The sequence below is a fragment of the Schistocerca piceifrons genome, chromosome X (assembly GCF_021461385.2).
Source record: "Schistocerca piceifrons isolate TAMUIC-IGC-003096 chromosome X, iqSchPice1.1, whole genome shotgun sequence".
In the NCBI taxonomy this organism is placed as follows: Eukaryota; Metazoa; Arthropoda; class Insecta; order Orthoptera; family Acrididae; genus Schistocerca; species Schistocerca piceifrons.
The window spans coordinates 904,889,278-904,901,735 of record NC_060149.1 but is presented as its reverse complement, the minus strand read 5'-3'; the positions used below and the strand labels follow the sequence as shown (position 1 = coordinate 904,901,735).

Genomic DNA, 12,458 nt, shown 5'->3' with positions numbered 1-12,458 from the left:
ACTTTGATTACATTTTTTTTCAGAATTACAGATGTACTTTAGTAAACCAACTTCCTGTAAAAAGTATAAAACGGAGCGGGTAGTAAAGACGAATGCTCATAGTAATGTATAAGGCAGATGGTTTTACATTTTAACAGATTTTATTGACCCAGAAACTGTGGATAACAGAAGCATGACAAGAGACAATATGCATGTAACTGACTCACGCAAGAGCGTGCTACATCATGAACTGCGAAACCAAGTTATTACACAGGAGGCTTTAGTAAACCTGTCGACGTTCTACAAAGCATTATTTGTTAAGAGCAGAACACTGAGTTTGTCAGCCAGACACAATGAGAAATGTCGGAGACATTCGTCCTCAGATCTTCAAACAAAAATTGAATACTGAATACTAAATTCATTACGGAACAAATGTAATAAGCATTCCATTGTTGTGTTTTCTGAATTCACCTATCACATAATTCTTCCTTCCAAGTGCTAAAGAACGATATTATCAAAATGAGTAAGGTAAAACAGTCCAGAGGACCTGTTGCGTAACTCGAATAGGTTAATATTATTTTCTGTGAAGTGCCATATTTTGTCAACGGCTGTGTGAATAATCACAGTCTTAACGTCACTCAGAACTGCCACTTACGAGGGGACTTCAAAAACTAGACAAACGTCCAAATAGGCCTTGAAGGCCGAACAGTACCGACCTGCGGCCGCGTCGTCCTCAGCCCTCAGGCCTCATTGGCTGCAGATATGGAGGGGCATGTGGTCAGCACATCGGTTTCCTGGCCGTTGTCAGTTTTCGTGACAGGGACCGCCAGTTCTTAGTCAGGTAGCTCCTCAATTGGTTTCACAAAGGCTCAGTGCACCCCGCTGCGCTCGGCAGACCGGACGGCCATCCATCCAAGCCCGACAGCGCCTCACTTCGGTGATTTTGCGGGAATCGGTGTTACCACTGCGCCAAGGCCATTGGCATTTAAAAAATTAAGTTATACATTGCTTCGGCAGGCCATGTAACTTTTACTGAATCCTGCACTACGCTTCAAAGTGAGTCGAATACAAGTCTAAACAACGGTCGGAAAGTTCTATCGATGGTTCAGTTCTTAGACGAGACACATCCGTTCCTTTGTCACGCAGCTATTCGGGAACCGCTGTGTGAACGTCCTCATCGTCGGAAGACCTGCAATTGCTGTGAATCATTTCGTCAATCGCCTGGGTATCATCGCCTTTGATTGATGTCGGTGGCCTTCCTTCCCGATCAGCATCACCTACATGTGTGCGGCCTTGGTCAAATTGTTGGCAACATTTCACTACGATTGGACACTGCATTTAGTGCATCACCGTGAATCTTCGTGCAATTTAGATTTTTCGTCCGCAAGGATCACATTGTTCCACGTACTCATGTTTGGGGTATGTCTCAATTTGCCGCGCCATTTGACTACCACATTGTAATGCACTTCTTACACGTACGGCAGCAGAATCGTCTCTGCGGGAGATCGAGAATACGTACTCTCATCCGGCAAAGCACCACTGTCATTACGGAATGGTCTTTCCGTGCGACGACGTGTGTTACTCACTTTTTGAGGTCTGCTCGCATACAGCTATTTTCTTCTTCTTCTGAAAAAAAAATCTTCGCTACTAATTACCTCAAATGTAGTAACCATTATAACACCTTTTTTTTATGGCTAGATGCGTTTTACCGTTTCAGTGTATTCATGCATCAAGACAAGTATACCATTTCTGGATATTGGTAGCAACATGTTCTAAAATTTATCATGGATGACTTTTCATCATGAACGAAAGATATGTGTTTTGATATGTCCTAATAGCGATGCCACAAAGATGTAAGTCGTATAGTTGGGTATTGTTTGTCTTCGCCCACCAGTCAAGTAGCAGAAGGAACTTGTTCTCTTACACGTAGTGATTCATCACATAACTCAATTTTTTTGTGTAAAGCTGTTTCAAGTTCTCCGATTCTGACGAAGTAATGTAAGTATTTCTATATTTTGCCGCGAAGTCATCGACCGTTTTCTGAATCCTCGGGTCCAAAGGACCGGTAATATCATGTAGACATAGACATACGCTGAGTGTTGGCAATAATTTCCCAAGAAGACTTACAACATATTGCACTGTGTAAGTTATGATTACTTTGTTCATATATCGGCTCATTTGCAATGTAATGTAAAAAACTGAAAATAAAAAAAGTTTCGATATAGGGACCGGATCCCAAGACCCTCCGACAACCGTTCTGTACTCTTTCCGCTGCTTCAACCGTTGCCTCGAAAGCGCTTTCCCTGTCTAGACGATGAATATCACCCTAACACGTGTAAATCATCAACTTCAAAGTAACAAAATTATCCAGTTTTATACAGGATTTTCGGAAATTCCCGAAAACTCCTAGAATTCGGAAAGAGGAGTGAGTAGCTAATATTTTGAATTCGATCCCACGTCCGGAAACGTACCATTTCCATACTACAACCATTTGATAACATGTTGGTAACGCGAACATTTTTAAAAGTAGTTAATTCGGCGTGATCCAGCACATCACATGTTTTACAGTTCCACTCATCAACAGCCAAAGGAATTGCTCCTGTACCTGTTACCGGGTTCTCTTCAACGTGATGCAGTTCGGGAGCACGGCATCTCCTTGGAGCACCACAGTCACGTCTGCTGACGGCGAAGGTACCCTTCCTGGAAGCCGTTGCGTAATTGTGGTGAAACGGGTATGCAATGGAGTCGGACGTTGTGGAGAACGATCTTGATGAACGCGACGAGCAGGTCTTCGATCACCGTGAGCCTCGCCATTCAGGAGGATCATGTTGGTGTACTCTGCAAACGCGTAATCAATCCGTTCACGGGTTCCTATTCAAAATATTACGTACTCACTTCCCTATACAAGTCGTACAAGTTTGTAGTGAAATTTCCGAACACCCTGTATACGAAGTGCTCGTACAGGCGTTTGATCCCTCCCTGGTAACTTACTTCCGACTCAGATTTTCCTTTGCCTTTCCTTATCATGTCTTTAGTGAAAATATTAATAAATGCAATAGACTGAACATTAGTTTAGTTTATTTGCAGTGCAGGTAACAAATTGAAAATGAAAAAACAGTACCATATAGGGACTCGACCCCACCTATTTCCACATACCGTTCTGTACGCTTCACACTGCGCCAACCGCTGTCTGGAATCTACGCTAATATAAACAGTTGATACACGGCCCGACACGCGTCAGAAATGCTGTTTTCTCTAAACTCTCGGCAACCTGGAGCTCCCACTTCCGTCACTTTCATTTCTGGCCAAGCCCTTCATACACCACACATTCTAATGAAATCGGTTATGAGGAGTAGGCATGCTCCCCTTGGCATTCTGACAGGCAAACATACCCAAAGGATACACTTCGATTTTGGTCGGTTTCGAATTTGTTGTAGTGTAGAGCAAAATAAAAGACAAAATATTTTTTATACCTTCCCATACGGCCGTTAACGGGCTGAAACACCCACTTCAAAAAATTTCAAATAGAAGTTCTATTGCTTTTAATGTACGTTAAAAGCGGTGCACCAATATTTGTCGAAATAGCCATTTTTTGATAGTTCACCGCCCCGCCCCCCCCCCCCCGCCCACTATTTTGTTTCTCATTTCGACATTTGACAAGAAGCAAGACGTATAGCATCGTTAATACCAAGTTTAGTCATATATGGTGAAGTGGTGGTCCAAAGACGCATTTGGCAGAAGTCAGCCAGAAATATCTCTACATCTCTGCTCGTATGTATATACTTCAATGCCATTTGTTGTGTTGGATTGTTTAATAAGTATTTTCCAGATAAATATATTCTAAATGTATACTGCACATATATTTTTCTATACATATTTTTTTCTTTTAATTTTGTTTGTCTTTCAATCTTGTGTTTTATTTGTGTTTCCTTTTTACATTTTCCATATTTTTTCCAGTTGTAACATTTTCAGATTAAATTATTTTATATTTGAAATTCTTTTTACGTTATTGTAGCAACTTTGAAATATTGTAGAATTGCTTGGACCAAAAAGACCTGAATGCACTTCGATTTTGCGCAACGAGCACAGGTTCAAATGTCTCTGTGCACTATGAGACTTAACATCCGAGGTCATCAGTCCCCTAGAACTTAGAACTAATTAAACCTAACTAACCTACGGACATCACATACATCCATGCCCGAGGAAGGATTCGAACCTGCGACCGTAGCGGTCGCGCGGTTCCAGACTGTAGCGCCTAGAACCGCTCCGCCACAATAGCCGGCAACGAGAACAGGGAAATTAAAAAAAAAAAAAAATTACGATTTCAACAGATCTGGGTGCACCGTTGTAACGTACATTAGAAACGACAGAACTATTTGAATATTTTTTCATCTGTTACCCTTTCAACGGTACTCGTTCAGAAATATTTAACTCAGGTATTTTCGAGGGGATGTTTCACCCCCTTAACGGCTGAGTGAGGTACTCACCTGACTTCTGGAGACACTGCAAAGTCGCATTCGGGAGGACGACGGTTCAACCCCGTCTCCGGCGATCCTGCTTTAGGTTTTCCGTGATTTCCCTAAATCGTTTCAGGCAAATGCCAGGATGGTTCCTTTGAAAGGGCACGGCCGATTTCCTTCCCAATCCTTCCCTAACCCGAACTTGCGCTCCGTCTCTAATGACCTCGTTGTCGACGGGACGTTGAACACTAACCACCACCACCACACTGCAAAGAAGACATTTATCTTTCTTAACTACATAGAAGTCTATCGATCTTTCTGGAAATTTTGCCGCTGTAGGACAGATAATCGATCCATGGTTTTCTGTTTCTTTCTCAGTTTCAACCTCTTCGTCCGAAATTGTTGGTTTTGACTGCAGCGCCGGCTCAGTTTGTCGACCCGATTACCCATTCCTATTCATAGGTGAATAATTCTTAGGCGAGGCTCATCATTTTAGATAAAACTTGACAGTCTGGTTGCAGCCCAGGCAGCACACGAGTAAGAAATACGGAACGAACAGTTCGCCTGAAATGCGTATGCGCACTACTAATGAACCACGTCGGGAAAAACTGAAATATCACATGACTAAAAAGCATTTTAAAGAATGAAAGCTATGCATATAGAGAACATACAAGCTTGCAGTCTTTCAGACTTACCTTTTCTGTTCCTTTTTGGGGGTCCAGCTACAAAAAAGAGCCGTAATAGTACAAGTAAATGTAGTAGTCGAGCTAGTACTAAAACTATTTAAAAACTGGTTATCCTTGTTGCACCAAGCGAGTATGCCTATCAATCTGTTGTGCACATCAGGGAAAAAATTAATATCTCGCTAATAGTGTTATACATAATCATGGAACAACAGCCAGTTTGAATTTACACTGAGGTGGCAAAATTCATTGTATACCTCCTAATATCGTGTCGGACCTCCTTTTTCCCAGCATGGTGCAGCAGCTCAGTGTTGCATTGACTCAACAAGTCGTTGGAATCCCCCTGCAGAAACACTGATCCATGCTGCCCCTATAGCCGTTCATAACTGCGAAAGTGTTGCAGGATTTTGTGCACGAACTGATCTATCGATTATGTCCCATAACTGTTCAATGGGATTCATGTCGAGCGATTTGTCTGGTCAAATCTTTCGCTCGGATTGTTCAGAACATTCTTCAAACCAATCGTGAGCAATTGTGGCCCAGTGATATGAAATAGCTGTTTGGGAACATGGCTGCAAATGGTCTTCGAGTAGCCGAACGTGACCATTTCCAGTAAGCGATCGGCTTAGTTAGGCCAGAGGACCCAGTCCATTCCATGCAACTACAGTACACACCATAATGGAGACACCACCAGTACCTTGCTGACAGCTTTGGTCCATGGTTTCGTGGGATCTGTACCACACTGTACCCTACCATCAGCTCCTACCAACTGAAATCGGAACTCATCTGACCGGACCACGGTTTTCCAGTCGTTCAGGTTCCAACCGATACGCTCGCTTGCCCAGGAGAGGCGCTGCAGGCAATGTCGTGCTATTAGAAAGACACTCATGTCGGTCGTCTGCCAAATTTCGCCGCACTGTCCTTAAGGATACGTCCGCCGTACGTCCCACATTGATTTCTACGATTATTTCACGTTGTGTTGCTTGTCTGTTAGCATTACGCAAATGACCCTGCTGTCAGTCGTTAAGTGAAGACCGTCAGCCACTACGTTGTCCGTGATGTGTGGTAACGCCAAAAGTTTGGTACTCTCGGCATACTCCTGACACTGTGAAACTCGGAATTTTGAATTCCCTAAAGATTTCAGAAATGGAATTTCTCAAATTGTGCTGCCATTATCACGTCGGAAACCTTTTCACATGAATCACCTGAGTACCAATGACAGATCCGCCAATGCAGTACCCTTTTATATATTGTGTTCGCGATACTACTTCAGTTTGTATATGTGTCTATCGCTATCCCATGACTTTCGTCACTTCAGTGTATTTACCAATGGAAACGAAGAAAAACTCAAAACAGTAGTTTTTATCAGGGAATAAAGTATAGTAAGTTCCCCAAGTAAAGGAAAAAGGTTTCTAAAATACGTCTTTTTAAACAGACAGGTAAAATGTACTTCATAAGTAATGCATACTTCATGAATAAATATTACTTAGACTCAGAATAATGATTAACAACGAAAGATGATAGCTGCAACACCATGTCGCATTACAATTCACTATCACGACGAATTGCTTTTATAAGAAAATCATGTGCTAAGACCTATAATGCGTGATAGTCACGTCACGTCATTCTCCTGTGCTCAACTTCTCACTAGTAAAAGGAGGATGTTGACTCAGTTTTTCAGATAGACCGAAGGGAAGACACGAAGACGTGTATGGGGCATGGCAGCATGTTTACGGGCCCAGAGATTGTTTTCTTTAGAGACTGAAGGGAGTGCAAGAGGCAAAGCAGGATGTTTGTGGTCCTGGGTTCACCAGCGTCTGTGTGCGGGAATAAATAGTAATTATCGTGTGCAAATAGTGCAAAATGACAGAAACTTTATAACCGGGGGGAACAATAAAAAGATGAAGTGTGCAGCTGTTAAGACACCGACCTCGTATTCAGAAGAATGGAGTTTGTTCTGTACAGCGATCCTTGTTCATATTTTCCGTGGTTTTGCGAAATCGTGTCGCACAATGCCTGGACGATTCCGTCAGCAAGGCCACGGCCAGCCGCCTGTCCTGTCCTCGTAAAACCGTACCCGGGTACAATGATGAGCAAAACTTAAAGACGAAAGTAGATTTGGGATAATGTCACTGCCAAGCAGCATAGTTCGATGCAACTTGGACCATACATAAAAAGAGCTGCTACAGTAAAGCACAGAAGGCGTCTGACAGAAACGTGCAACAAGATGAACAGAAATGACATTTTTCTTCAAAGACAATAATCACACCGAAGTCACGCCGATTTATGATGGTCGCCCGGACATTAAAAAAGGCGCGAAACAGTCCTCGATATAGTGTGTGATCACCACGGACGGCAGTGGATACTCTGCAACGTGCTCCCACGCTGGCAGCAGGCTGATAACGAGTTCTTGAGGTAGAGGTTTCCATTCCTTTATTAGCACTACTGAGAACTGCTGGATGGTCATTGGTGCATGTGGGTGTGCCGTAGTACATCTCCCCAACACAGGCCACACTTGTTCGATGCGATTTAACTCGGAGGAACTTGCAAGCAAGTCCATTTGCCGACCGAATATACTCTCTTTCCAAGAGTTACTCCACCTGAGCAGGTCGATGCCGCCACGCATCGTCATTCATACAAAGTCACGGACGAATACTCACGTGGAAAGACGCATGTGGAGCACAGTGTCAAAATAACGTCGACCTGCGAGTGTACCGTATTAAGGAATGTGGAGTTAAAATGGTTCAAACGGCTCTGAGCACTATGGAACTTAACTTCTGAGGTAATCAGTCCCCCAGAACTTAGAACTACTTAAACCTAACTAACATAAGGACATCACACACAGGCATGCCCGAGGCAGGATTCGAACCTGAGACGGTAGCGATCGCGCAGTTCCAGATTGTAGCGCCTAGAACCGCTCGGCCACTCAGGCCGGCAAAAATGTGAAGCTCAGAAGGCCATTCGACATTATGCCCCCCCCCCCACCACCACCACCACCACAATGCCTGTACCATCAAAATGATCAAATTCGACGATGTTCCTAGGTGCCTTACGTGTCCCCAACTCTCGCCAGATGAGAGAATGGAAGGATATTCGGCGAAAGGACTTGCCTGCCCCTTCCCCCGACTTAAATCTCATAGAGCACGCGCTGGATGTTTTGGGTAGGCGTATTTCAGCACGTCCATTGTACCAACAATCATCCAGTAGTTGTCAATCGTACTGCTGAAGGAATGGAACGCCGTACCACAACAGCTCCCTACTAGCTTATGGACAGAATGGGAGCACGTTGCAGAGCACGCATTGCCGTCTGTGATAAACACATAACAGTGACCCGCCACTTGTAATGTCCAGTGGACCATCACAGATTTGTTCAAACCAATCGCGAACAGTTGTAGCCCAGTGGCAAGCCGCATTGTCATCCATAAGAAATGGTTCAAATGGTTCAAATGGCTCTGAGCACTATGGGACTCAACTGCTGAGGTCATTAGTCCCCTAGAACTTAGAACTAGTTAAACCTAACTAACCTAAGGACATCACAAACATCCATGCCCGAGGCAGGATTCGAACCTGCGACCATAGCGGTCTTGCGGTTCCAGACTGCAGCGCCTTTAACCGCACGGCCACTTCGGCCGGCCATAAGAAATCCATTGTTGTTTGGGAACATGACGTCCACGAATGGTTCCAAATGGTCTCCAAGTGGCCGAACATCCAGAGGACACAGTCCATTACATGTAAACACAGCCACCACCAGCTTGCACAGTGCCTTGCTGACAACTTAGCTCCATGGCTTCGTGGGTTCTGCGCCACCTCTAACCAACTGAAATCGGGACTCGTGTGACCAGGCCAAGGTTTTCTAGTCGTCTAGGGTTCAACCGATATGATTACGAGCGCAGGAGAGGCTCTGCAGTCGTCGTGCTGTTAGCAAGACCACTCTCGTCGGTCTGCTACCATAGCCCATTAACGCTAAATTTCTCAGCACTGCCCACTGCCCTAACGGATACGTTCGTCATATGTCCCACATTCATTTCTGTAGTTATTTCGCGCAGTGTTGCATGTCTGTTATCTCTGACATCTCTAGGTAAACGTAGCTGCTCTTGGACGCCAAGTGAAGGCCTTCGGCCACAGCGTTGTCCGTGGTGAGTGGTAATGCCTAAAATGTGATATTCTCGACACACTATTGACACTGTGGATGGTGGAATATTGAATTTCTTAACGATTTCCGAAACAGAATGTCCTTGTTAATTCCCGTCGTGTTGCTATAATCACGTCGGAAACCTTACCTCATTTATCACCTGAGCACAAATGACACCTTCGCCAATACACTGCCCTTTTATACCACGTGCACGTGGTAACCAACGACATCTGTATATGTCCATATCGCTATCCCATAACTTTTGTCTCCTCAGTTTATGTGATTGTGTGCCGATACCTGGTTCCATAAATAAATCATTGCTCGTGAACGTTGTCTACTAACAGCCCAACATCAATTTATTCGCCTTTTCTTACCTGTTGCTGAAGTTTCTAAAAGTAAATAAATTCTTGTTCCGTTACTTCCTTATTTTTACCGTTACTATTTTTGCAGTATTATTTTCATCCCATACATTTCATAGATTCGTGTTTTTCCTGTTTTTCTCCTTTCGACGGATTCTATAGGTCGAAGCTTCCCAGCCGAATAAATATAAAATAAATAGCTGTCGAAAGCTGTTGCTGATGTACCTGTTGTCAAAGAGGGTATTACTTAAGAGGCGGGACATATGTTGCAGGTTTACACGATCTTGATACGGCTGCCGCCGGACTCGGCGAGCTGCGACTCGACGGCGGACCAGCCGTCCATCAAGATGATCGCGGACGACGGCAGCGGCGCGGCGGCGGCGGCGGCGGCGAGCGGCCTGGGCGGCGCGGGGGCGGCCGGCGCGCCGGGGGCGGCGGGGGCGGGCGGAGCGGCGGCGGCGGCGGCGACGCTGACGCCGCTGCGGGGGCGGGCGGCGGCGGCGCGCGCCGACAGCGGCGACTACTCGCTGAGCCTGCACCCCGCGGGCGCGCCCACGGCCTTCCCGTCGCCCGCCGCGGCGCGCCGCCCCTCGCACATGCCCGACATCCGCATTCCGCTCAACGCCAAGATCATCCCCAAGCAGCTGGCGCCCGGCTCCAAGGCGCTGCTCACCAACGCGGGCCCAAAGCTGCAGCAGCACCCCAAGAAGAAGAAGAAGACGCAGGAGAAGAAGGCCGACAAGAAGGCGGCCAAGACGCTCTCCGCCATCCTGCTCACCTTCATCATCACGTGGACGCCGTACAACATTCTAGTCCTGCTCAAGCCTCTGACCGCTTGCACCGGGTGCATACCGGAAGAATTGTGGGATTTTTTCTACTACTTGTGTTACATCAACAGCACCATCAACCCCGTGTGCTACGCTCTCTGCAACGCGTCCTTCCGGCGCACCTACGTCCGTATTCTGACGTGTAAATGGCACAACCGCAACCGGTGCGCAATGAATCGCGGATTCTACAACTGATAGGAGCCGAACAGGGAGGCGCTCCAGATGCGCACTCCCGTTACCAACAGACATTTTCCGTGAAGGCATCGGCCGTGTGATCTGTTCCCACCGAGACGGATAATAAGAGTGGAGAACGCCTCCGACTTACCCACTCGCTCGTATTATCTGCGAATGGTTTTCATTGAGCAGTTACCGAAAGTGACACCAGTTATCTTAGTACGACCAAATTGTACGCTGCGGAAGTTACACCGTGTCACACAAATGCGCATACGGACAAACTCCCGTGACGCGGAAGCACGGTCGTGGTACATGTCCGAAGGGAGCTGGTCATCAGAAAAGCTTTCTGCAGTAGTTGCATATTAGAAGTGTGGTATTTTATCCGGACATTCGCAGAATAGTAAAAGGAGCGCTCCACATACCTACAGACCCTACGTAAAAAAAATCCTTTATACGTTCTGTGTTGTTTGAATTTCGATCCGATCAACTTTAGATATTACCGCTCGTCATCTGCCTTGTCGTGGTTAAGACAATACTTTTAGATTTAGACTCAACGTAGTACGTCGAATTTTTGTAACAAAACTAACGATGGCAAAACTATGTATTGAACATAAAGATAGAGCTCTTTTAGCACACTCTGCGAGATCAGTAAGCTCAGCTTACGAACGTTGAAAATCTGATCCTTGTGAAATCGTTTTACAAAACATGTTTCAAGTAGATACGAATATTATTTCAGAGCAGTAAGTGATGCATCGTGCATATACATGTTTTAGACTGCAAATGAAAAAAAAATCCTATTCGAGACAATAGAATACCATACTTCTACTGCGAAATTAAAACACCAGTCTATCCAGTCAGATCTTCTCGCCACGAAGTTATAATTTTCGAAAAGTGCATTTCATTGTTGTAATTTCATTTTCAACAGATTTTAGCCCTGTAGTTTAGTGCTTACCTCTAAACCAGTTTACTGAATTTGTGCTAAATACATCGAGTAATTTTTTAAATTAAAAATGCGCTATTATTTTCTAATATAAAATCGATGACTGTACTGTGACCGGAGATTTTCTCCTGAACGATGTGTATTGTGTATTGATAACCCATACTTCAAGATTGCAGCACACAATGCGAATATTGGTATGTTGTTATTATTAACGTAGTCTAACAGTGTGGATGCAATAATGTGGACTCAGTTACGTTTACCAAAGTGAAGAGAAAATCTGTGCATTAATAAACAGAGTTGAACAGAGTGTTTGCGAAGAGAATTACGAGTAAAGACACTGGTGTGTGAGACAGTTTCCTTGTCCTTGTTTTTGACAAGACGTTAGGAGATTTTTCCCTCCCATAAACACAAACGAAACACAGCTTTAATAAACAATTGTCAGACTGAGATATCTCAACAGATTCTGTGTATCCATCACTAAGGGATTCACTGAAACCTTTTTTTTAATTGAAATTCTTGTTTCTTTTTCAACAATTCAGTCATTATGGAGAAATGTCCCGTATGAGCTTCCACTCAGTTTTGGTGTGTCTTATTTACTAACAAAGCTTTAGATGTGCACATTGTCTTTTATTTACAAACTTTAATATACTAAAACCTGGAAGATAAAGATCGATTAAAAACAAAGAATTTTGAATGTGTATACATGTGCCTCTTATTATGTAGGAGAGCCTGTTGATGTCAAAAGTAGGCATGCTTTCTTGGTGGTCTGAATATGAAATACATAGTAAATGTTCCCAGCTATTTTAAAATTCATTTATTAATCAAATTTTAGAAAAAAAGGCAATTGATATGTAATAGGGTAACTCAAAAGTTACAAGCTGTTAACAATTGATGTATTATAATT

General features: G+C 44.3%; 1 protein-coding gene across 1 annotated transcript in view; it reads left to right on the top strand.

The window, feature by feature from the left end:
- LOC124722766 (muscarinic acetylcholine receptor DM1) overlaps window positions 1–10,676 on the top strand; it is a 105,691-nt gene extending 95,015 nt beyond the window's left edge. Inside the window, exons 3-4 of the mRNA XM_047247903.1 lie at window positions 9,886–9,976; window positions 10,064–10,676. Coding sequence (XP_047103859.1) covers window positions 9,886–9,976; window positions 10,064–10,635 — 663 coding nt within the window. The 3' untranslated portion in view covers window positions 10,636–10,676. The remainder of the gene's footprint in view (window positions 1–9,885; window positions 9,977–10,063) is intronic.
- Window positions 10,677–12,458: the final 1,782 nt, after the last annotated feature.